At 45.6% G+C, this 25,171-nt stretch overlaps 1 protein-coding gene across 3 annotated transcripts in view; it reads right to left on the bottom strand.

Annotated features, from left to right (window-relative positions):
- Window positions 1–5,456: 5,456 nt before the first annotated feature.
- lrrc24 (leucine rich repeat containing 24) overlaps window positions 5,457–25,171 on the bottom strand; it is a 30,666-nt gene continuing 10,951 nt past the window's right edge. Inside the window, exons 2-6 of one of the 3 annotated variants that reach the window (XM_073055085.1) lie at window positions 24,981–25,126; window positions 21,262–21,429; window positions 18,623–18,901; window positions 16,770–16,938; window positions 5,457–7,894 (exon numbers count right to left, since the gene is read on the bottom strand). In XM_073055085.1, coding sequence (XP_072911186.1) covers window positions 6,945–7,894; window positions 16,770–16,938; window positions 18,623–18,901; window positions 21,262–21,429; window positions 24,981–25,028 — 1,614 coding nt within the window. In that variant the 5' untranslated portion in view covers window positions 25,029–25,126 and the 3' untranslated portion in view covers window positions 5,457–6,944. Of the gene's footprint in view, window positions 7,895–16,769; window positions 16,939–18,622; window positions 18,902–21,261; window positions 21,533–24,980; window positions 25,127–25,171 lie in introns of all 3 variants that reach the window. The other 2 variants (XM_073055086.1, XM_073055087.1) reach the window with 2 other exon arrangements.

The following is a 25,171-nucleotide window of genomic DNA, read 5'->3' as shown; positions in this document are numbered from 1 at the left end:
CATGAGGCTGCTTACCAAGTTAAGAGCCTCTGGTATTACAAGGAAGTTACTAACATGGTTAGAGCATTGGCTGATTGGTAGGAGGCAACAAATAGGAATAAAAGGATCCTTTTCTGGTTGGCTGCCAGTGACTCGTGGTGTTCCACAGGGGTTGGTGTTGGGACTTCTTTTTGTGCTGTATATAAATGATTTAGATGATGGGATAGATGGCTTTGTTGCCATATTTACAGATGATACAAAGATTGGTAGTAGGGCAGTTAGTGTCGAGGAAACAGGTAGGATGCAGAAAGACTTAGACAGTTTGGGAGAATGGGCAAGGAAGTGGCAAATTAAATACAATGTTAGAAAATTCATGGTCATGCACTTTGGTAGTAGAAATAAATATGTGGACTATTTTCTAAATGGGGAGAAAATCCAAAAATCTGAGATGCAAAGGGACTTGGGAGTCCTTGGGCAGAATACCCTAAAGGTTGAATCAGCAGTGAGGAAGGCAAATGCCACATTAGCATTCATTTCAAGAGGAGCAGGGATGTGATGCTGAGGCTTTATAAGGCACTGGTGAGGTGTCACCTTGAGAATTGTGAACAGTTTTGAGCCCGTCATCTCAGAAAAGATGTGCTGGCATTGGAGAAGGTCCAGAGGAAGTTCACAAGGATGATTCCAGGAACCTCATAGGAGGAACATTTGATGGCTCTGGGTCTGTACTCACTGGAATTCAGAAGGATGAAGGGGGATCTTATTGAAACCTTTCAAATGTTGAAAGAACTAGACAGAGTAGATGTGGAAAGGATATTTGCCATAGTGGGAGAGTCTAGGACAAGAGGACACAACCTCAGGATAGAGGGGCACCCTTTCAAAACAGAGTTGCGGAGAAATTTCTTTAACCAAAGGGTGGTGAATTTGTGGAATTTGTTGTCACATGCAACTGTGGAGGCCAGATCATTGGGTATATTTAAGGCAGAGATTGATAGGTTCTTGATTGGAGATGGCATCAAGGGTTACGGGGAGAAGGCTGGGAACTGGGGTTGAGGAGGAGGTAGAAAAAAAAAAAGGATCAGCCATGATTGAATGGCGGAGCAGACTCAATGGGCCAGATGGCCTAATTCTGCTCCTATATTTTATGGTTTTGTGGTCTTAAGAAGCTACGTAGCATCCACACCAGGACCACCAAGCTCAAAAACAGTTTCTTTCCCCAAGCAGTAAGGCTGATCAACATCCCCACTCACTAACCCACTCGCTGCCTCCCAATGCTCTAACCACCTCCCTCACCAGCAATCCAAGGGTTTTGGGTGGATCCCTGAAATTAACAGATTTCTGATGAAGGGCCTTGAAACGTCATCTGCCCTTTTTCCACAGATGCTGAGTGTTTCCAGCAATTATTGGTTTTGTCTGGGATGATCAAAAGATTTTCCATTCGGCAGGGGAAACAATGTAAGCAGGCCAATGAAGTGGCGATTAGAGGTGATGCAGCTGGTTAGGATTCTGACTGGTTGCATCACCATCTGGTGTAGAGGGATCAGAAATGAAGCCACAGACAGTTGTAAACTCAGCCAGCTCCATCATGGGCACAACCCTCCCCATTGTTGAGGACACCTTCAAAATGAGGTGCCACAAAAAGTTGCCATCAGCCATTAAGGACCCCATCACCCAGGACATGCCCTGTTCTCAGTGCTATCATCAGAGAGGAAGTACAGGAGCCTGAAGGCACACTTTCAATGTTCTAGGATCAACTTCTTGGCCTCCACCAGATTTCTGAAAGGACAATGAACCCTTGAGCACTACCTTACTACTTCCGCTTTCTTTTGTATTACTTAATTATTTTATATATACTTATTGTAATTTATAGTATTTTCGTCTTGCACTGTACTGCTGCCACAAAACAGTGTATTTCATGGCATATGCCAATGATATTACACCCGATTCTGATTCAGGGAAAAAACTGGTGCTTCACAGAACCAATGTGACATGGTTCGATTCCGTCCTCCGCTGCTGTCCACATGTTGCAATTCTCAACGACTGCAGGGAGTTCCAGTATTCTACCACACCCCAAAGACAGCTCTACATTTGGCTGCACTGACTCACTCTGTGGTATAGGTTTAAGAGATGAGGGGAAAGATTTAGATTGAGAGATTTGGGAAGTTATGAAATACAGAAATAGGCCATTCAGCCTAACTTCTCCATACCATAAGACCCTAAGACATAGGAGAATTAGGCCATTCAGCCCAAGTCTGTTCCACCTCTCCATCATGGCTGATTTATTATCCCTCTCAACCCTATTCTCCATAACTTTTTAAATGTCCTAACTAATCAAAAACCTATCAATCTCTACTTTAAATATTTCCAATGAACCTTCACAGCCATCTATGGCGATGAATTCTACAGATTTATAACTGATTTCTGTTCTAAGGAGATTTTCTTCTGTTCTGACGCTCTGCCCTCTGGTCCTAGACTCCCCCACGATAAGAAACATTCTCTCCACATCCACTCTATCTAGGCCTTTCAATATTCGATAGGTTTCAATGAGATCCCCTCTCGTTCTTCTAAACTCCAGTGAGTACAGACCCAGAGCCATGAAACACTGCTCATATCTTAATCCTTTCATTCCTTGGACAATTCTTGTGAATCTCCCCAGGACCCTCCCCATTTTCTCTTACATATGGGGCCCTAAACTGCTCACAATACTTCAAGTCTATCTGACCAATGCCTTATAAAGCCTCAGATTAATATATAAATGAATCTAAGGGCAGTATATGGTGACATATATGCAGTTCGATAATAAATTTACTTTGAACGTTGACCTTTCTGATCCAAATGATTTTTGTACATTATAATTGCAGCCACCTCTACCACTTCCTCTATCAGTTCATTCCACTCACCTACGACACTCTGCATGAAAACATTGCCGAGATCCCTTTTAAACCTTTCTCACTCACCTGAAAGCTACGCCCTCCAGTTTTTGACTGCCTGTCTTGGGTAAGACACATTGTGCCCATCTGAGGCAGACTAGCCCAGCAGAAAAGGGAGTGACTGGATTGCCGACTTGCCTAGATGATTATGTTCCTGGATCACATTGGCGGAAATAGGACAGTGTGCTAAGGAATAGGACATGAATGCAAGGGTTACCGTGTGAGGAACTTCTTGGGCTGTATTCCCTGGAGTTCAGAAGAACAAGGGGGGATCTCATAGAAACATTCCGAATGTCAAAAGGCCTGAACAGATCAGATATGACAGCTATTTCCCATGTTAGGGGAGTCTAGGACAAGAGGGCATGACTTCAGGATTGAAGGACATCCATTTAGAATGGAGATGCAGAGAAATTACTTTAGTCAGAGGGTGGTAAATCTGCGGAATTTGTTGCTGCGAGCGGCAGTGGAGGCCAAGTCATTGGGTGTATTTAAGCCAGGGATAGATAGGTTCTTGATTAGCCAGGGCATCAAATGCTATGGGGAGAAGGCAGGTGACTGGGGATGACTGGAAGAATTGGATCAGCCCATGATTGAATGCTGGAGCAGACTCAATGGGCCGAATGGCCTACTCCTGCTCCTATATCTTATGGTCTAATGGTAACCTAGTGTAATGTTCTATGTTGGTGCTGGAATGTGTAGTGACACTTGCAGGCTGCCCCCACCATATTGTTATATCCTGTGAGGAGCTGGGAGTGGTGGGGGGGGGGGGGGGGGGGGAGGTTTCGTGTTGGTTGATAACACAAACAATAATTTCACCATACATGTCAGCGATAAATGAATTTGAATCTGAATCTCGAACAGGACTCAGTTCTCACTGCTGTCTGTAAGGGAATTTGTATGTTCTGTCCGTGACCGTGTGGGATTCCTCTGGGTGCTCCAGCTTCCTCCCACAGTACAAAACAAATGCACTGGTAAGGGTTAGTAAGTTGTGGGCAGGCTGTTTTGGTGCTGGAAGCATGGTGACACTTGTGGGCTGCCCCCAGAACAGCCTCAGACTGTGATGGCTGTTGATGCAAAACTACGCATTATTTCACTGTATGTTTTGACGTACACGTGATAAAGCTAATCTTAAAATCTTACAATATCTGCCTTAAAAATGAACCGAGGGGCAACCTCATGGAGTGAGGGCTCAGGATATGGGAATACACTGCCAGAGGAAGTGGTTGAGGCAGGTTCAGTATCAATACTGAAAAGACACTTGGGCCGGTACATGGATAGGAAAGGCTTGGAGCCGTGGGTCAAATGGGACAGTGGTGGGAATTGAACCTGGATTGCGGACACTGTAAACGTATGGTGTGGCATGGCAGTATGGCAGTTAATATAATGCTTCACAGCAGCCAGCTGTAAGATTGAGGTTCGATTCCTGCCACTGTCTGTAAGGAGCTTGTATGTTCTCCTCATAACTGCATGGTTTCCTCCCACGTTCCAAAGGCGTACAGGTTGGAGTGAGTAAACTGTGGGCATGTCATGCTGACACCGGAAGCAGAACAGCACTTGCAGGCTGTCCAGCACGATCCTCACTGATTTAATTTGATGCATTTCACTGTATGTTTCAACGTATATGACAAATAAAGCTAATCGTTAATCTTTATCTTTCCACAGAGTGCCACTCCACCATGCCAGTTCCATTCCATCAGATTCATCTTCCTTAGGCTTTGTCACTTCCCAGCTTCTTCCAACATTTCCACTCTCCCACTCCCTCAGCTGGAACCGCCCATCACCATCAGCTCGTGATCCACTTCATCCCCTCACCTCTTTATACTTGCACCTTTGCATGTTTTAGTGGATAACCCCTGATCTTTTTGAATGGGGCAGTACGGATGAAGGGCCAAATGGCCAACACCTATAACTACTTCTTTTATAATGTTGGGGCTAGAATACAGAAAAAGAGAATTGTTCATGGAGGGAGGGGAATAAAATAATCACTGACACGAAGTAAAATGTATTGCTAGTGCATTACATAAAGTATACTATAAATTAGAGTAAGAAATATTTTAAAAATTATATACTGTAGTGCAAAAAGAGAGCAAAAGAGTAAGGTAGGGCTCATTCATTGACCATTCAGAAATTTGATGGCCCAGGGGAAGATGTTGAGTGTGTGTCTTCAGGCTCCTGTATCTCCCCCGGATGGTAACAATGAGAAGGGTGCATTTAATGGGCGGAGAGGGTCCTTGGTGATGGATGCTGCCTTTTTGACACATTTAAGTATCAGAATGGAAGGCTGAGAGACAATCTCAGGCTCTTCATATGACAACAACAGTCCTTGAAAGCTTCACTGTCCCACATAAACTAACAGAGCAGACTAATCAGCACAAGACAACCTTCTCTTCGGTTCTTCAACTTTCCCCAAATACACAAATAACTCTTTTCCTCACTGGGAAAAAATTCCACACTGCAATGGCACCCAGGTTGCACAAGTCCCTCCTGAATTGCCTTTTGGTCAGATGGAACATTTCAGATGCTGACAATGAAATAAAACAAATCAGAAAGTTTAAGAAAAAAATCACTATTTTATTAGCAACCAAATTTACTTTAGGAAGAGCCTATTATAGTGCATTCAGTGTTAGACCATAAGACATAGGAGCAGAATGAGGCCACTTGCCCCATTGCATCTGCTCCACCATTCCATCATGGCTGATTTATTATCCCTCTCAACCCCATTCTCCTGCTTTTTCCCTGTAACCTTTGATGCCCTGATTCATCAAGAACCTATCAACCTCTACTTTAAATATACCCAATGACTTAGTCTCCAAAGTTCAAATCCTCTCCACATCCATTCTTATCTTGGCCTTTCAATATTCAGTAGGTCATCTTTCTTTATGAAATGTTTTACATAAATTCCCTTGTATTTCTTTATTTTCCTGTAAATGCCAGCAAGAAAATGAATCTCAAGGAATCTCGTATACGTACTTGGATAATAAATTTGCTTTGACTTTCTGGCCCAGCTCTAGAAAGATGTGGCCTCCTGTTTTGAGACACGGTAGACTGCAGATAGAAGACAGAACATCAAACAAAACAGCACATTTTGGGCCCATAATGTTGTACCAACCCTTTAACCTACTCCAAGATCAACCCTTCCCTCCCACATAACCCTCCATTTTTATTTCATCCATGTGCCTATCTACGAGGCTCTTAAATATCCATAATATATCTGCCTCTACCACCATCCTCTGGCAGGACATTTCACACACCCCACCCCCACTCTCTGTGTAAAGAACTTGCCTTTGACATCCCTCCTATACTTTACTACAATCAAATTATGCCCGCTCAAATTTCCTCACTGGAAAAATGTCTATCCATTCTATCTATGCCTCTTATCAAATTGTACCCCTCTCTCAAGTCAACTCTCATCCTGCTTCGCTCCAAAAGAGAAAAGCCCCAGCTCACTCAAGCTTTCCTCGTAAGATATGCTCTCTATTCGAGACAACATCCTGGTAAATCTCCTCGGCACCTTCTCTAAAGACACTGGAATCCAGAGCAACACTCAAGATGCTGGAGGAATTCAGTGGGCTGGGTGGTAGCTGTGGAGGGAGATGGGGTCCAGATAAAGGGTCTTGACCCCAATTGTCAACCGTCCAATTCCCTCTGCAGATGTTGTTGACCCGCCGAGTTCCTCCAGCACATTATCTGTCCCTCCATAGATGCTGATAAAACAGCCCAGGTCGTCCAGCAGATTGTGCATGGCTCTCACCCCGTTTCTCCTGGACACTGGACGTTTCAGGATCTTCAACAACTGACCAAGCACTCGCAAGGCCAGACTGGGGGTGAGGGTTGCAGCTAGCTAGAGCACAGCAAGATCCCACAACAGCCGGTAGTGAGCTAACGACAAATAACTTGTCCATAATGCTGTTTAAAGCGGTTTAAAAAGGGATAAACATTGGCTCGGTCCACCTTGCTCTCTGTGTGCCCTGTGTGAGCACACAGAGAGGCCTCACTCCTTGGACTCCAGCAAAACAATTTAGCTCCCGGAGGTCAAGCTCAGCAGTGGATCTCATACTCAATCTCCTCCTTGAACACCGCCCCGCGGTTCTCGAAGACATCAGCCTGCTGTGGCTTCCGGACCTCGGCCTCAGCCGTCTGTGTGGCCCGGTCTTGAGGAGGCGATGGCTGCAGTAACCTGCCCGGCTCGGCAGCGTCCTTGTAGGTGCGGATGTCCCTCTTGCTGCGGTCAATGACGAACATCTCCCGGCCAGCGTCATCTCGGTACTCCTCCAGCTGGGCGAAGGTGCTGGGCCCGTCCGAGTAGTCATTGAGGTAAAGGCCGCCCACCGCTCCCGGGCCCTCGGCACCGGCCCACTCTGCCTTGTCCCGCCAGCCGCGCCTCCGCCAGATCACAGCCAGCAGCAGCAATAGGGCGGTGAGAGCCAGCAGGCCAATGCCAGCCGCAATGCCGGTCTGGCTGGCGGTGCCCAGCGTGCCAAAGTCCACACCCTCTGACAGTGGCTGCCGGCTGAGGCCCGGTGGCAGAGCAGGCCTGAGCGGCCCTGATGTGTTGACCAGCAGGGTGAAGGTGGCGGCAGCCCGCCCGCCGGCATTGTGGGCCTCACACATGTAGCTGCCAGCCTGCGGGGCCGTCACGTTGCGCAGCACCAGCTGAGCCGAGTTTCCGCTGGAGCGAGGAGGAGGAGCCATCGCCGCCGCCCGAGCCTCACCCGGGCTCCTCCAGCCCAGCACAGGTGGTGGGTAACCGGAGGCCCGGCAGGTGACGTGAAGTTCATCCCCTGGCCGGGCCACCGCCTCAGTGCGGTCCAGCTGAATTGACGGCGGGATGCAGATGAGGCTGGTACCGGGGACGTCCGGCAAGCTGTGGCCGGCCAGCCGTGGTGGCTCGGCACACACCAGGGCCTTGCCCAGCAACAGCCTGTGGCCTTCCCTGACGATCCAGGCCCGGAGCCAGTGCAGGCTGCAGTCACACCGCCAGTGGTTGCCTGTAGCAGGAAGGAGAAAGGAAAAGGGTTAGACTGTCATAGACCCTCTCGAGCTCCTATCAATGGTGCTGAGGAGGGGAGGTTCAAGTACCCAGGAGTTGAATGTCACCAGTAGCCTGTCATACTGTAGATTTTAAATATATATATATATATATATATATATATATATATATATATATATTTTTTTTTTTTTTTTTTTAAGAGACTTAGCACAGTAACAGGTCGTTCTGGCACAATAAGTCTAATCATACCCATGTGACCAATTAAGCTACTAACCCGGAGGAAACACGTGCAGTCACAGGGAGAACATACAAACACCTTACAGACAGCGGCAGTATTGAACCCAGGTTAGCGTCACACTAACCACTACCCTAGTTAGACAGTGTGGCTCTCTCTCACCATTACACTGCGGAGTCAGATGGAAAAAAAATTCACAGCCAAGAATGACTCTACTTCATGAGAAGGCTAAAGAAATTTGGCATGAAAGCCAATGCACCAAACCTCTCTTGGCCACACTCTGTTTACCTGTGACACCATTTCCAAGGAATTATGGATCTGTATTCCCAGGACCTCTTGCTCTACAGCACACTCTACCGTTCCTCTGCTAGTCAGACATCGGTTTGTCCTTTTTAAACTTTTTTTAGGTGTTGAAGTTTGGGAGGACAAACCATACCTGCTCCACTATGTTTAAAGTTCAAAGGAAATTTATTATCAAAGTACATATATGCCACCAAATAACCCTGAGAATCATTTTCTTGCAGACATACTCATTAAATCCACAACAGAATAACCATAATAGAAATAATGTAAGACCGCACCCACTGATGCATTCAATAAATGTGCAAAAGACAACAAACTATCCAAATACAAAAAAGAAATAATAATAATAAATAAATGAGCATTAATATTGAGAACATGGAATAAAGAACCCTTGAAATTGAGTCCATAGGTCTGGGAACATTTCAATAATGAGGCAAGTGAAATTGAGTGAAGTTATCTTGGTGGTTGAGGGGTAATAACTATTCCTGAACCTGTTTTAGTGAATCATGAATCTCCTGTACCAGCAACGAGAAGGGAGCATGGATACTGCTTTCCTGCAACCACACTTCTTGCTCAATGATGGGGAAGGCTTTACCCGTGATGTACTGGGCCATATCCACTACTCTTTGTAGTACTTTCCATTCAAGGGCTTTGGTGTTTCTGTACCAGGCTGTAACGCAGCCAGTCAATATATTCTCCACTCTCATCTATAGAAGCTGCTGGCAGTAACAAAACTCTAGGAAACTCATTACCATTGACTCCTTCTTATTTTTAAGTTCCACACATATGATCCCTTTGGAAGAAATTTCCTAAGCCATCCCTCCGAAGACCTATTATATTTTCCCTGATCAATATCAATATCTGATGCAACACATAAAAAACACAATGATAAAAAACAATAAATATAAATGCACAAGATAGCTTATATACATAGATTGATTGTATGTCCATAAAGTAACACTGGCACAGAGTGTCTATAAATAAGGTGACTGACAGGAAATGATAAAGTAGTGGTGGTTGGGGGTGTGGAGGGATGGGTTAGTGAGTGGAGGTGTTGATCAGCCTTACTGCTTGGGGAAAGAAATTGTTTTTGAGCTTGGTGGTCCTGGTGTGGATACTACGCAGCCTCTTAAAGACCACAAGACCATAAGATATAGGAGCAGAATTAGGCCATCTGGCCCATCGAGTCTGGTCCGCCATTCAATCATGGATGATCCTTTTTTTCTCTCCTCCTCAACCCCAGTTCCCAGCCTTCTCCCTGTAACATTTGATGCCATGTCCAATCAAGAACCTATCAATCTCTGCCTTAAATACACCCAACAACCTGGCCTTCGCAGCCGCATGTGGCAACAAATTCCACAAATTCACCACCCTTTGGCTAAAGAAATTTCACCGCATCTCTGTTTTGAAGGTGCGCCCCTCTATCCTGAGGCTGTGCCCTCTTGTCCTGGACTCTCCCACCATGGGAAACATCCTTTCCACATCTACTCTGTCTAGGCTTTTCAGCATTCCAAAGGTTTCAATGAGATCCCCCCCCCCCCCCCATCCTTCTGAATTCCAGCGAGTATTGACCCAAAGCCATCAAACGTTCCTCATATGATAACCCTTTTATTATTGGAATCATCCTTGTGAACCTCCTCCGGACCCTCTCCAATGCCAGCACATCTTTTCTAAGATGAGGGGCCCAAAACTGTTCACAATATTCAAGGTGAGGCCTCACCAGTGCTTTATAAAGCCTCAGCATCACATTCTTGCTCTTGTATTCTAGATCCTTTGAAATGAATGCTAGTATGACATTTGCTTTCCTCACCATTGGCTCAGCCTGCAAGTTAACTTCCAGGGTGTTCTGCAGAAGGACTCCCAAGTCCCTCTGCATCTCAGATTCCTGGATTTTCTCCGTTTAGAAAATAGTCCGCACATTTATTTCTAATACTAAGGTGCATGACCATGCATTTCCCACATTGTATTTCATTTGCCACTTTCTTACCCATTCTCCTAATCTGCCTAAATCCTTCTGCACCCTACCTGTTTCCTCAACACTACCTGCCCCTCCACCAATCTTCAGATCATCTGCAAACTTGGCAACAAAGCTATCTATTCCATTATCTAAATCATTGATATACAGCATAAAAAGAAGTGATCCCAACACCAACCCTTGTGGAACACCACTAGTCACTGGCAGCCAACCAGAAAAGGATCCTTTTATTCCCACTCGCTGCCTCCTACCAATCAACCAATGTTCTAACCACGTGAGTAAATTTCATGTAAGACCATGGGCTCTTAACTTGGTAAGCAGCCTCATGTGTGGCACCTTGTCAAAGGCCTGAAAGTCTAAATATACAGTGGCATGCAAAAGTTTGGGCACCTCTGGTCAAAATTTCTGTTACTGTGAATAGTTAAGTAAGTAGAAGATGAATTGATCTCCAAAAGGCATAAAGTTAAAGATGAAACATTCTTTTCAACATTTTAAGCACGATTAGTGTATTATTTTTGTTTTGTACAATTTTAGAGTGAAAAAAAAAGGAAAGGAGCACGATGCAAAAGTTTGGGCACCCCAAGAGATTTGAGCTCTCATAACTTTTACCAAGGTCTTAGACTTTAATTAGCTTGTTAGGGCTATGGCTTGTTCACAATCATTGTTAGGAAAGACCAGGTGATGCAAATTTCAAAGTTTTATAAATACCCTGACCCCTCAAACCTTGTCCCAACAATCAGCAGCCATGGGCTCCTCTAAGCAGCTGCCTTGCACTCTGAAAATTAAAATAATTGATGCCCATAAAGCAGGAGAAGGCTACAAGAAGATAGCAAACCAAAACCCCCCGTTTGACTGAAAAAGACCTTCAGGAAGATTTAGCAGACTGTGGAGTGGTGGTGCACTGTTCCACTGTGCAGTGACACCTGCACAAATATGACCTTCATGGAAGAGTCATCAGAAGAAAACCTTTCCTGCATCCTCACCACAAAATTCAGCGTCAGAAGTTTGCAAAGGAACATTTAAACCTGCCTGATACATTTTGGAAACAAGTCCTGTGGACTGATGAAAGTTAAATTAGAACTTCTTGGCCACAATGAGCAAAGTTATGTTTGGAGAAAAAAAGAGTGCAAAATTTCATGAAAAGGACACCTCTCCAACTGTTAAGCACAGGGGTGGATCGATCATGCTTTGGGCTTGTGTTGCAGCCAGAGGCATGGGGAACATTACACTGGTAGGGGTAAGAATGAATTCAATTAAATACCAGCAAATTCTGGAAGCAAACATCACACCATCTGTAAAAAAAAAAGCTGAAGATGAAAAGAGGATGGCTTCTACAACAGGATAATGATCCTAAACACACCTCGAAATCCACACTGGACTACCTCAAGAGGCACAAGCTGAAGGTTTTGCCATGGCCCTCACAGTCCCCCGACCTATACACCATCGAAAAATCTGTGGATAGACCTCAAAAGAACAGTGCATACAAGACAGCACGAGAATCTCACAGAACTAGAAGCCTTTTGCAAGGAAGAATGGGTGAAAATCCCCCAAACAAGAACTGAAAGACTCTTAGCTGGCTATAGAAAACGTTTACAAGCTGTGATACTTGCCAAAGGGGGTGTTACTAAGTAGTGACCATGCAGGGCACCCAAACTTTTACTTCGAGCCCTTTTCCTTATTGTTATTTTGAAACTGTAAAAGATGGAAATTAAAAAAAATACTAAAGAAATGTGTCATCTTTAACTTTATGCCTATTGGAAATCAGGCATGATTGTGTGGATAGTCAGAGGCTTTTTCCCAGGGCTGAAATAGGACACAGGTTTAAGATGCTGGGGAGTAGGTACAGAGGAGATGTCAGGGGTAAGTTTTTTACTCAGAGTGGTGAATGCGTGGAATGGGCTGCCAACAACGGTGGTGGAGGCGGATATGATAGGGTCTTTTAAGAAACTTTTGGATAGGTATATGGAGCTTAGAAAAATAGAGGGCTATAGGTAAGCCTAGTAATTTCTAAGGTTGGGACACGTTCGGCACAACTTTGTGGGCTGAAGGGCCTGTATTGTGCTGTAGGTTTTCTATGTTTCTATCAGGTCATCTTTTACTCGCTTAGCTATTCAAAGTAACAGAAATTTTGACCAGGGGTGCCCAAACTTCTGCATGCCACTGTGCAACATCTACTGCATCCCCTTTATCTATCCTACTCATAATCTCCTCAAAGAATTCCAACAGGTTCGTTGGGCAAGATTTTCCCTGAAGGAAACCATGCTGACTTTGTACTATCTTGTCCTGTGTCACTGAGTACTCCATAATCTCATCCTTAACAATTGACTCTAACAATTTTCCCAACCACTGAGGTCAGGCTAACTGATCTATAATTTCCTTTCTTAAAGAGTGGAGCAATGTTTTCAGTTTTCCAGTCCTCTGGCACCATGCCAAAGTCCAATGATATTTGAAAGATCATTTCAAGTGCCACCACAATCTCTAATGCTACCTCTTTCAAGATCCTAGGATGCAGTTTATCTGGTCCAGGTGACTTATGTACCTTTAGGTCTTTCAGCTTTTTGAACCACCTTCTCTCTTGTAATAGTAACTGCACCCATTTCTCTTCCTTCACACACTACAACATCAGGCATACTGCTAGTGCCCTCCACAGTGAAGAATCTTCCCTGAAGGGAGTGGGACAAACAGTCCATGAGCAGGGTGGGTGAAATCCTTCATGATGGTACTGGCCCTTTTCCAGCACCTTTCTGTCTACATGTCCTTGATGGTGGGTCGGCATGTTTCCCAATTTCATGTGTTTCAAAAAAACCTCTGACACCCAAATCCAGCTCCTGGCCTCCAGATGTGGCTCAGCTACTACACCCGGCAGAACCGTTTCTACTGAAAGGAGATGGTGCTCATCAGCTGTGGTTGCAGTTCATCTAGAAGGAAACTCTGATCTCAAATCTCTACTGCCTTGAAGCTATACCCACTGATGGGGACGGCTTTGGGAGTAAACCCTGAGGAAAAATCCAGAGCCACAGCCCCTAAGACAGATAGGCAACTCCTGCAACACCACTGGTGCCAAACTGTATTGGTCTCTGCTGTTCCTTTGGATTCATCAGGGGGAACCCACTGCACGGGCAAGTTTGTCATCCATATCGTACCGACCTAGTTGTGCATCATGTAGACAACTAGGACGTCCACGGCTGACCCTGACCAAAGAGGGGCCTCATAAAAGTCAAGCCCTCTTCCGCCTCCTCAGAGGGTAGAGGTGTTGGTGAGCTCTCACCTACTTCCATGTTAGAAACCTCTATTCCCTGGAATACTGTTCTGCCAACCCTGCCCCTCTTTCAACCACGTTTCAGTGATAGTGAATAATACTGAATTTCTATCTGGAATCACAGTCTTACAACAGTACAGCCCAGAAACAGGCCCTTCAGCCCACATAGTCCATGCTGAACCATTTAAACTGACTACTCCTGTTGAACTGCACTGGGACCATAGCCATCTATACCTTTACCGTCCATGTACTTGTTGGCAGCTCATTCCACACTCTCACCACCCACTAAGTAAAGACGTTTCCCCTCATGTTCCCCTTAAACTTTTCACCTTTCACTCTTGACTCATGACCTCTAGTTGTAGTCCCACCGAACCCAAGTGGAAAAGGTCTGCTTGCATTTACTCTATAATTCCTTCTGCCATTTTTCAGCCCATTTTTCCAGCTGGTCCAGCTCCTGCTGCAAGCCGTGATCTACTGATCAGTTCATCATTATACCCACTACTTGACCTATCCTTTATATCTGACCTCATCTCTCACCGCTACTCTACATCCCATCCCGCTGTCAATCGGTTTAATTCCTCCTCCTCCCCCCCCCCCCCCCCACCCCACCATTGCAACAGCACAAGCAAACCCCTCCACTGGGATATCAGACCCCTTCCAGTTCAGCTGCAACGCGTCCTGCTGTACAGGTCCAGCCCAGCCCCACCTCACAACCGGTCCCAGTGATCCGAGTACGTAGAGGTTAGCGCAATTCAATTACAGCAGCAGTGCCGCAGGTTCAATTCCCAGCACGGTTTTAATGCTGTCTCTGTGACCATGCGAGTTTCCCCCAGCTGCTCCTGCTCCCTCCCACACTGCAAAGGCGTACGGTTAGGAAGCTGTGGGCACACCAGAAGCACGGCAGCACTTGTGGGCTGCCCCCAGCAGAATCGTTGCTGATTTGATTTGACGCAAATGACACATTCCACTGTATGTATTGATGTAAATGTGACAAATAAAGACAATCTGTATCTTACCTTTAAATACTAGAAGCCCTTCTTCCTACACCATCCTATAGCTGTGACCTGCCCTGCCCTGCCCTGCTTGTGTGGAGCTCTCTGACTCTTTATCCCCTCCTATTTCAACACTCACTAGCTCACGGCACAGAAAGTAACCCAGAGTTTGCAGCCCTTGGTGATCTTGCTCTTTAACCTTCTACCTGACCCCCCCCCAAGTTCACTCTGCAGGGTCTCATCCCTGCTCATGCCAAGGTCATTGGTACAGACATGGACTACCATCCTCTCCCTTCCCAAGCGTTCAGCAGCCACTCCAAGACATCCCTGCTCCTGCAGCCGGGCAGGCAATGTGACATTTGGATAGTCTCGTCCAAGGCCACTGAAATGCCTGTGTTGGGCAGCGCAGGAGCGTAGCGGTCAATGTGATGCTTTACAGCACCAGTGATCCAGGTTCAACTCCCACTGCTGTCTGTAAGGAGTTTGTATGTTCTCCCCGTGGGTCTCCTCCAGGTGCTCCAGTTTCCTCCAACATTCCAAAGACACACGGGTTAGTTGGTCAATAGATCACATGGGTGTAATTGGACAGCGCGAAATCGCCGGGCCAGAGAGGACTGTTACCGTGCTGTATCACTAAATTCTCCACTTGCCACCACTATAGATTATATACCACTATACACCTACTATAGCTTGCACTGTATACACCACCATAGGTGATGGGGAGGAGGGAACTGGGGAGGGGAGGGGAGATGAAGTAAGAAGCTGGAGGTGGGAGAGGTGAAAGGCTGAAGAAGAAAAAGTTTGATAGGAGAGGACAGTGGACTCTGGAAGAAAGAGAAGGAGGTGAGGGTAGGCGAGAAGGAGTGAGGGGGCAAGCAAAATGGGGAAATCGAAAATGAGAGAAGGGGAGGAGGGAGAAATAACCAGAGGCAGTAGAAATCAGTGCTCATGCCCTCAGGTTGGAGGCTACCCAGACAGAATATGAGGTGTTGCTCCTCCAACCTGAGTGTGGCATCTTTGTGATAGACAGGACGGTGAAGGTGTTCGGCGTGTTTGGCTTCATGTGTCAGGGTACCGCGTACAGGAATTGGGGCACCACATTACAACCGTGCAACTCGTCGGCAAGACCACACCGGGAGCATTGCTGCTGCATGTGCAGGGGACGGGGAGAGAGGGGGGCTTGGGAGTTCTAACACTGTTCTGTAGTTCGCTCTTTCGGGGTTCTTCCGTTTCTCGTGGAGGTTTGTGAAGCCAAGTATTTGAGGTTGTATACTGTATTCATTCTCTGACAATCAATGGAACCACTTGTGTTCTGGTCACCCATTATGTCATTAAGCTGGAGAGATTCACGAGGATGTCACTGAGACTGGAGGGCCTGAGCTACAAGAAGGAGCTGGATAGGCTGGGTTTTGTCCCTCCTGAAGTGAAGGAGATACAGGGTGACCAAATAGAGGTGTATAAAACCCTGAGGGAAGAAAATATGTGACCTCTGGCAGCCTTTTTCCCCAGTGTAGGGATGTCTAAAACAAGAGAGCATAGGTTTAAAGTGAGACAGAAAGACTTAAATATTGTTTCGATGTGCATGTGATAAATGAATCTGAATCTCATCACCCGGGACGTGGAAAACAGGGTGCAGAGGAGATTTACCAGGGTGCTGCCTTGACTAGAGAGCATGTCTTATGAAGATTGGTTAAGTGAGCTAGGGCTTTTCTCTTTGAGTGAAGGAGGATGAGGGGTAACATGATAGAGGAGTACAAAATGATAAGAGGCATAGACAGAGTGGACAGCTGGAGACTTTTTCCCAGTACCGATACGGATAATACAAGGTAGCATAATTTTAAGGTGATTGGAGGGAAGTATAGGGGATGTCAGAGATGAATTCTTTACAGAGAGTGGTGGGTGCTTGGAACACCCTGCCAGGGGTGGTGGTGGAGACAGATACATTAGGGGCATTTAAGACACTCTTGGATTGGTACATGGATGATAGAAAAATGGAAGGCTAAGTGAGAGAGAAGGGTTAGATTGATCCTCGAGCAGGTTAAAAGTTGGGCACAACATTGTAATGTTCTATGTTCACTCCACACCCCCATCTAGGGGCCATATTCTCACCGATCAGTCGCAGCTCCTGCAGGCTCCTCAGGGGTTGCAGGGATGCATGGTGCAGTGTATGCAGGCAGTTGTCACTCAGGTCCAGCAAGGCCAACGAGGAGAGCCCCACAAAAGCCTGTTCGTCTAAGGACTGCAGGTTGTTTTGCTGGAGATGCAGCTCCTGTAGCCTCTGAAAGCCAAATACAGACTCTGTTGAGAAAAAAATTATCTTCTGGCTTCAATAAAGCAAACTGGACGTAACTCTGTGTAGGGTCTCGTCACTGATGCTGGAGGGAAGTTCACATCCAACTAGTGTGACTGAGTTTCTTTTGGGAGGGTAACAAGGTGGGTCAATAAGAGTAGCGTGGTAGAAGTAGTTTACATGGAATTTGTCAAGGAACCACATCACGGGCAGATAGGGAATATACAGCACATCCAGAATTCTTTGAAAGTGGCGTCACAAGAAGATAGGATCATAAAGAGAGCTTTTGGCACAATGGCCTTCATAAATTAGGGCACCAAGTACAGGAGATGGGATGTAGTGCTGAAGTTGTATGAGATGTTGGTGAAGTCCTGAATCTGGTGTATTGTATGCAGTTCTTGTCATCTACCTATCTACCTACAGGAAAGATATCAATAAAATTTAAGGTGGTACATAGAGCTCATATGACTAAAGGATAAGCTATCTCGTTTTTATTCGGATACATCTCCCTACTGTGACAGATGTAATAATGGAGGAGCTTCATTAATTCATCTGTTTTGGACTTGTTTGAATCTTGAAAAATATTGGAAGGAAAATTTTCAAACTTTTCCCTTACTTTTTAAAGTCAATTTTAAGCCTAACCCTCTGACGATATTGTTGCAGGACAAGATATTAAGCTGAAGGCATCTGTTTTACATATTTTGGCCTTTAGCTCTCTTATAGCTGGGAGGCCACTTTTGTTTAAATGGAAAGATGTTTTTCCTCCTACTCATGCTCAATGGTTATGCGACGTTATGTCATGTTTAGATTTAGAGAAGATTTGTCGTTTAATTTCTGAATCTTGTCAAGACTTTCAAACATTGTGGGGACCTTTTCTGAATTATTTTCAAAACCTTCAACTCGTTTAAATTCAGATGTTGGCTATTGTTAATTTTTATTATACGAGAAGGTACTTTACCTTTTTTTCTCCTTAATAAACAGCTTCTGTCTCGGTAAGGGTTAGATCCTTTTTTTTGTAATAAATTAGTATATTTCAATATAACTATTGATTAACTTACATGAATATGGGGTAATGAGATTATTATGAACAGATATAATCTAATTGGTAGGTTTTTAAAAATCTTTTTTCACCTTTTTATATATACTTTCTTGTACTCTGTATTCTTCTATGTAGAAACTAATAAAATATATTGGAAAGAAGAAGGAGTGTGAGGAGGTAGTTAGCGTAATGCTCTACAGGGTCATCAGTCAGGGTTCAATTCCCACCGCCATTTGCAGGAGTTTGTACGTTCTCCCCAGAACTGAGTGTGTTTTCTACAGGTACTTCCAATTATTCTCTCATATTCCAAAGAATATATTCCAGGTTAGGTCAGTGGGTTCTGGGCATGATCCCAGCCGTGTGAATTGCTTCTCTCTCTTCCCCTCCCACCTTTCCTGTGCTCTCATTTTGCCTCACTCTCCCACTCTTCTTTACCCTGGCTCATTGCTCCCGCACACCCACATTCTCTCTCTCCCACAATCCACACTCCCTCCCCAAACGCCTCTCTCCACTGATCCCCTCTTTCCCACACCTACGCTCTCCCCTGACCCACACTCTCCTCACACCAATCTCTCCCCGACCCCTTCTCGCTCCTGACACTCAATCTCCACCTCCTCCCCACCTGCAATGTACCTGAAGTTCGTGGAAGGTGAAGCCTGCCAGCCGGCTGATTTGATTGGCTGCCAAGTACAGGACCCGAAGGTGCCCCAGCCCCTGGAAGATGCTGCGGTCGAGCTGCTGGATCCGGTTGCCATTGAGGGCGAGCTCCACCAGGGAGCACTGCTGAGTCAGGGCTCCTGCCTCGATGGTGTCCAGGCTGTTGTTCTGGATGTAGAGGTTCTGGAGCTTGGTAAGATGGGAAAAGTCCTTCCGGCTGATGCGAGTGATATTATTGTCTTGCAAGAATATGGTCTGAAGAAATCGAAGTAGATAAAATGTTCCTTTTAATTATTTGTTCACGGGAGTAGGCCATTGTTAGCTATTGACCATGCCAGTGACCCTGGACTGAGAGGCTGATCTGCTATCAAACCAAATACATTTCTGTGTAACACACACAAAGTGCTGCAGGAACTCAGCACTGGTAGAGTCACACGATAGCGCAGGGTTAATATAACATCTTACAGCACCAGCCATCAGAAAACCGCGGTTCAATTCCCACCAGTAAGGAACTTATATGCTCTCTCCACAGCTGCTTAGGTCTCTGCCGGATGCTCCAGTATCCTCCCACATTCCAAAGGCGCAGAGTTAGGAGGAGGGAGGGACACGAGGCTAGAAACCCATCCCATAAAAACCCAGAGATAGAGAAACGGCAACAGACTTCATCCCTGCAAGAGGAAGGATAGGCTAGGCTGAGAAATGGCAGATGGAGTTCAACCCAGATAAGTGTGAAGAGGTTCATTTTGGTAGGTCAAATATGATGGCAGAATATACTATTAATGGTAAGACTCTTAGCAGTGTGGAGGATCAGAGGGATCTTGGGGTCCGAGTCCATAGGACACTCAAAGCAGCTGTGTAGGTTGACGCTGTGGTTAAGAAGGCGTAGGGTGTGCTGGCCTTCATCGATCACGGAATTGAATTTAGGAGCCGAGATGTAATGTTGCAGCTATGTAGGACCCTGGTCAGACCCCACTTGGAGTACTGTGCTCAGTTCTGGTTGCCTCACTACAGGAAGGATGTGGAAGCCATAGAAAGGGTGCAGAGGAGATTTACAAGGATGTTGCCTGGATTGGGGAGCATGCCTTATGAGAATAGGTTGAGTGAACTCGGCCTTTTCTCCTTAGAGCGAAGGAGGATGAGAGGTGACCTGATAGAGGTGCATAAGATGATGAGAGGCATTGATCGTGTGGATGGTCAGAGGCTTTTTCCCAGGGCTGAAATGGTTGCCACAGGAGGACACAGGTTTAAGGTGCTGGGGAGTAGGTACAGAGGAGATGTCAGGGGTAAGTTTTTTACTCAGAGAGTGGTGAGTGTGTGAAATGGGCTGCCGGCAACGGTGGTGGAGGCGGAAATGATAGGGTCTTTTAAGAGACTTTTGGATAGGTACATGGAGCTTAGAAAATTAGGGGACTATAAGTAAGCCTGGTAATTTCTAAGGTAGGGACTTATTTGGCACAGCTTTGTGGGCCGAAGGGCCTGTACTGTGCTGTGGGTTTTCTATGTTTCTAAGAAGGAGAAGAAAATCACTCAGTCCCCTACGCTCCAATGAAAAGTTGTCCCAACCTGACCAAGCTCTCTCCCTTGAGTCCTGGTAAATCTCTGCACTCTTTCTACCCTAATAAGAACATAAGAAATAGCAGCAGGAGTCGGCCATCTGGCCCGTTGATCCTGCTCTACATCATGGCTGATCTGGCCATGGACTCATCTCCACCTACCTGTCTTTTCCCAATCACGCTTAACCCCTCTACTATGCAAAAATCTATCCAACGTCTTAAATATAGTTACTGAGGTAGCCTCAACTGCTTCATTGGGCAGAGAATTCACCAGGTTCACCAGCCTCTGGGAAAAGCAGTTCCTCCTCATCTCCATCCTAAATCTACTCCCCTGAACCTTGAGGCTATGTCCCATTGTTTTCATCTTATCTATCAGAAGAAACAACTTTCCTGCCTCTGTCTTATCTATCCCTTTCATAATTTTATATGTTTCTCCAAGATCTCCTCTCATTCTTCTGAATTCCAATGAGTACAGTCCCAGATGACTTAATCTCTCCTCATAGTCTAATCCCCTCATCTCTGGAATCAACCTGGTGAACCTCCTCTGCACCACCTCTAAAGCCAGTATATCCTTCCTCAAGTAAGGAGACCAAAACTGCACACAGTACTCCAGGTGTGGCTTCACCAGTACCCTGTATAGTTGCAGCATAACCTCTCTGCTCTTGAATTCAATCCCTCTAGCAATGAAGGCCAACATTCCACTTGCCTCTTGATAGCCTGCTGCACCTGCAAACCAACCTTTTGTGATTCAGGCACATGCACTCCCAAGTCCCTCTGCACAGCAGCATGCTGCAACTTTTTTTTAACCATTTAAATAATAATCTGCTCTTTCATTTTTCCTTCCAAAGTGGATGACCTCCCATTTACCAGCATTGTACTCCATCTGCCAGACCCTTGCCCACTCACTTAACCTATCTATATCTCTCTGCAGATTCTCCGTAACTTCTGCACAATTCGCTTTTCCACACAATTTAGTGTCATCAACAAACTTAGATACACTACACTCAGTCTGCTCTTCCAGGTCGTTAATGGCAGGGTGCATCACTCACCTCAGGACCTTACCTGGGTAAAAGCAGGGATATTGGTTGGAACTGCCGTCAAACCCAGAGATCCACATTCCACTGTGGTACTGTAGCAGCGGCATCCCGCGAGGCAGCCCCAGGACCTGAAGACCTGGACACCGAGTAATACAAGTGTGGTGACGAAATCCATCCAGTCAGAGTATTGAGCCTGAGTGAAAAATTAACAGCTGAGTTCTCCAACTTCCATGTAGATAGCGGTGAACAACCGGACTAGAGGGATCGATCGAGTGGATAGCCAGAAATCTTTCTCCCTAGGGTGCAAATGGCATTATTTTAAGGTGCTTGCAGGAGTATGGGGGGTGGGGAGTCATCAGAGCTAGTATTTTTTTTTTAAAAACAACGAAAGTGGTGGGTGCATGGAACACCTTGCCAGGGGTTATGGAGGAGGCAGACACCTCAGAGGCCTTTAAAACAAAAACTTCGTAGATAGGCACACTGGTGATAGAAAAACGGAGAGCTACGTGGGAGGGAAGCATTAGATTGATCTTCAAGTAGGTTACAAGCACAACATTGTGGGCCAAAGGGCCTGTACTGTGCTGTACTGCCCTATCTTTCTATAATAAACCTGATTCTGACACCCCAGGCCCTCCAAGGGGACCACAACTTTGTTATGGTTTGCAGGCTTGCGAGCCTCAGTGACCCTGACAGCTATGCTGGCTGGAATCGTGGCTTTATGCTTTGGCTCTTGATAGGGTCACCCCTGCCAAACAGGTCAAAGGGTAGAGGCCAGAGTAAGAGTGATCCACTTGTCCTCCAGGTTTGGGGGTTCAGGTCAGGGCTAACAACCCTGATGGGTAAAACAAAACTGTTATGGAAACAGCAATGAAAAACCCTTCTACATTTGACTGTGACAGTATTCCTGAGTCTCCACCTGGGACTTGCATGGCTGACAGTAGTGAAAACCGAGAGGAAGCTACTGACTCAATGAAGGAAGCCCTGAACACTGCCAGAGATGGAGGACCTGCATTGCTTCCGTCTCTGGCGGTGGAGAATGAATGCCAGCTGTGTAATGGGCAGTAGGTAAGTAAGTGATATCCCAGGCAGGACGCTGAGGAAGTTAGAGATTGCCTTCAGGAGGGTTCAGAGATTTTGGTATCCCCAGTCAATTCCCCATCTCTGGGTCTCTGGCAATGGGCTGACTTTCCATCTCTCCTGCACATTGCTCTCAATGCCCTTCGTTACAGCGTGTGACCAATTAACCTGGACGTCTTTGGAACGTGGGAGGAAACCGGAGCACCTGGAGGAGGACTGCGCGGATTTCTCCTTACAGATCGCTGTTGAATTGAACTTGAATTGTTGACACTGTCATAGCATCACACTAACTGCTGCATGCTGTGCCACCCAAAGATAAAACTCAGTCAAAATTAAATAGAAAAATGAATCTCTCTGCAGATTTTCTTTCAAAGGAACTTTCACCTTTCCATGTATCCAGCTCCTGACTTGAAGGAAGCATTACAAAAATTGGTACATTGGTTTATTAACTTTGACATCTTGAGCAGAAACTTCTGTTGTTCTTTCCATCCTCCACTAGATTAATTTATCGAATATACTCACGATCACGTTACCCTTTGGTATTCTCTCTGATGGCGATGAGGTGATTTACACTTCTAATTCTGTCTGCTGGTTTCACACGTTTTTGTTCCTGCATGTCCAAAACTGTTACTGCAACACCCTCTTTCTGAATGTCAGATTTAATAAGCAGTGTTATCACACAAACCATCACCAGGTTTGATAAGTTTCTCACGTAGTGCAAATCAATTTTATTTTGTTGGACAGCATGAACATCGATTTCTCCAACTTCCTGTAATTTCTCCCCCTCCCCCCTCTCTTTCTCCATTTCTCATTCTGGTTCCCCTCTCACCATTTCTCTTCTCACCTCCCTCTGGTTCCCCTCCTCCTTCATTACCTCCCATGGTCCACTCTCCTCTCCTATCAGGTTCCTTCTTGTTCAGCTCTTTATCTTTTCCACCTATCACCTCCCAGCTTCTTACATCATCCCCCCTCCTCTCTCACCTAAACACTTTCCCCTTCACTTGGTCTCACCTATCACCTGGCAGGTTATCCTGCTTCCCCTCCCTCCACCCCTTTATTCTGGCTGCTTTCTTTCTGATCGTGATGAAGGGTCTCAGCCTGAAATGTCGGCTGTTTATTCCCAGCATTGATGCTGCCTGACCTGCTGAGTTCCTCCAGCATTTTGTGCATGGATATCCTTCTCTGTATATCCAAGAGTCTCCAAAATGCTCCAATGCCATCTGCCCCTAACACCGTATCTGGCAGTGCATTCCAGGAACCCACCATTCAAGTTCAAGTTTATTCAACATCATACAGTGAAAACGAAAGAATGTTCCTCTGGGACCAAGGTGGTGCAAAACACAGCACCTAGATCACTCACATACAGCACTTAAAATAATATTAACAGGTAATACTGTGGATGTGCAAGTTGACATAAAGTACATTTGACATTTTGCTAAATGTACAACAGTATAATGCTACAGGCACTGTCATTAAAATGTGTACAGAGTGATAGCAAGGTGTTCAGAAGCCTCACTGCCTGGGGGAAGATGTTTTTAACCCAGCCTGACAGTCCTTGTTCTAATTCTGTGGTACCTTCTGCCCGATAGTAGGAGATTAAAGAGATTGTGTGTCCCTGACAATGTACTCTCTGTTTTTAAAAAAACCTGTCCCACACATCTCCTTTGTACTTTCCCCCTCTCACCTTAAATACACGCCTGCTAGCTTTCAACAGTTTAATCCTGGGGAAGAGATACAGGCCGTCTACTCTAGTTATGCCTTTCATAATTATATAAACCTCTATTGAATTTTCCCTCAGCCTCTGCCACTCAGGAGAAAATAGACTCAGCTTGTCCAACCTCTCCTCCAAATGTCCTTCAAACCAGGCAGCCTCCTTGTAAACATCATCTCCACATCCTTCCTATAATGAGACAACCAGAAATAAAGCCAATACTCTAAATGGAGCAGAACCAGAGTGTTTTTAAAGTTATAACATTGACTTTTGAACTCAATGACTTGACTAATGAAGGCACTGAGTCAGCGGTGAGAAAGGTAAATGCAATGTTAGCATTCACTTCAAGAGGACTAGAATACAAGAGGATGTAATGCTGAGGCTTTAAAAAGGTATTGGTTCGACCACACTCAGAGTATGCAAGCAGTTTTGGGCCCCTTATCTAAGAAAAAGATGTATGAGTATTGGAAAGGGTCCAGAGGAGGTTTACAAGAATGATCCCATGAATGGTAGGATTAATGAGGAGCATTTGATAGCACTGGGCCTGTACTCACTGGAGTAAGAAAAATGAGGAGGGGGGAAAATCTACCGAGTATCAAAAGGCCCAGATAGAGTGGATGTGGAGAGGGTGTATACAATAGTGAGAAAGTAGGGCCACAAGGCACAGCCTCAGAATTCAAGGACATCCCTTTAGAACAGAGACGAGGAGGAATTTTTTTTAGCCAGAGGATGGTGAATCTGTGGAATTCATTGCCACAGATGGATGTGGAGGCCAAGTCATTGGGAAAGCAGAGGTTGATAGCTTCTTGATTAGTAAGGATGTCAAAGGATACAGGGAGAAAGCAGGAAAATGTGGGGGGAAGAGGGTAGTAGATCAGTCATGATGGAACAGACGTAATGGGCCGAATGGCTTAATTTTGAAGTTTTAAGCATGCCGCTTTTAGGGGGGCACATACCTGGAGCATAAGATCCCACAGTCCATTAACATTCAAGGATTCCACCATCAACTCGCTTTCCACTGGGTTTCCCAAAGTGCACTGTTGGTTCACCGGGGATTAATATGAAGTGCACAATGGGTCAGAGAATGTGTTGGCTGAATGGCCTGTTGTTGTGCAATTCAAAGACAAAAATAAACCTTATGTCATTC

This window comes from Hemitrygon akajei, chromosome 8, assembly GCF_048418815.1.
Source record: "Hemitrygon akajei chromosome 8, sHemAka1.3, whole genome shotgun sequence".
NCBI lineage: Eukaryota > Metazoa > Chordata > Chondrichthyes > Myliobatiformes > Dasyatidae > Hemitrygon > Hemitrygon akajei.
Note: the sequence above shows the minus strand (reverse complement) of the source record. Positions and strands in the feature narration are given on the sequence as shown.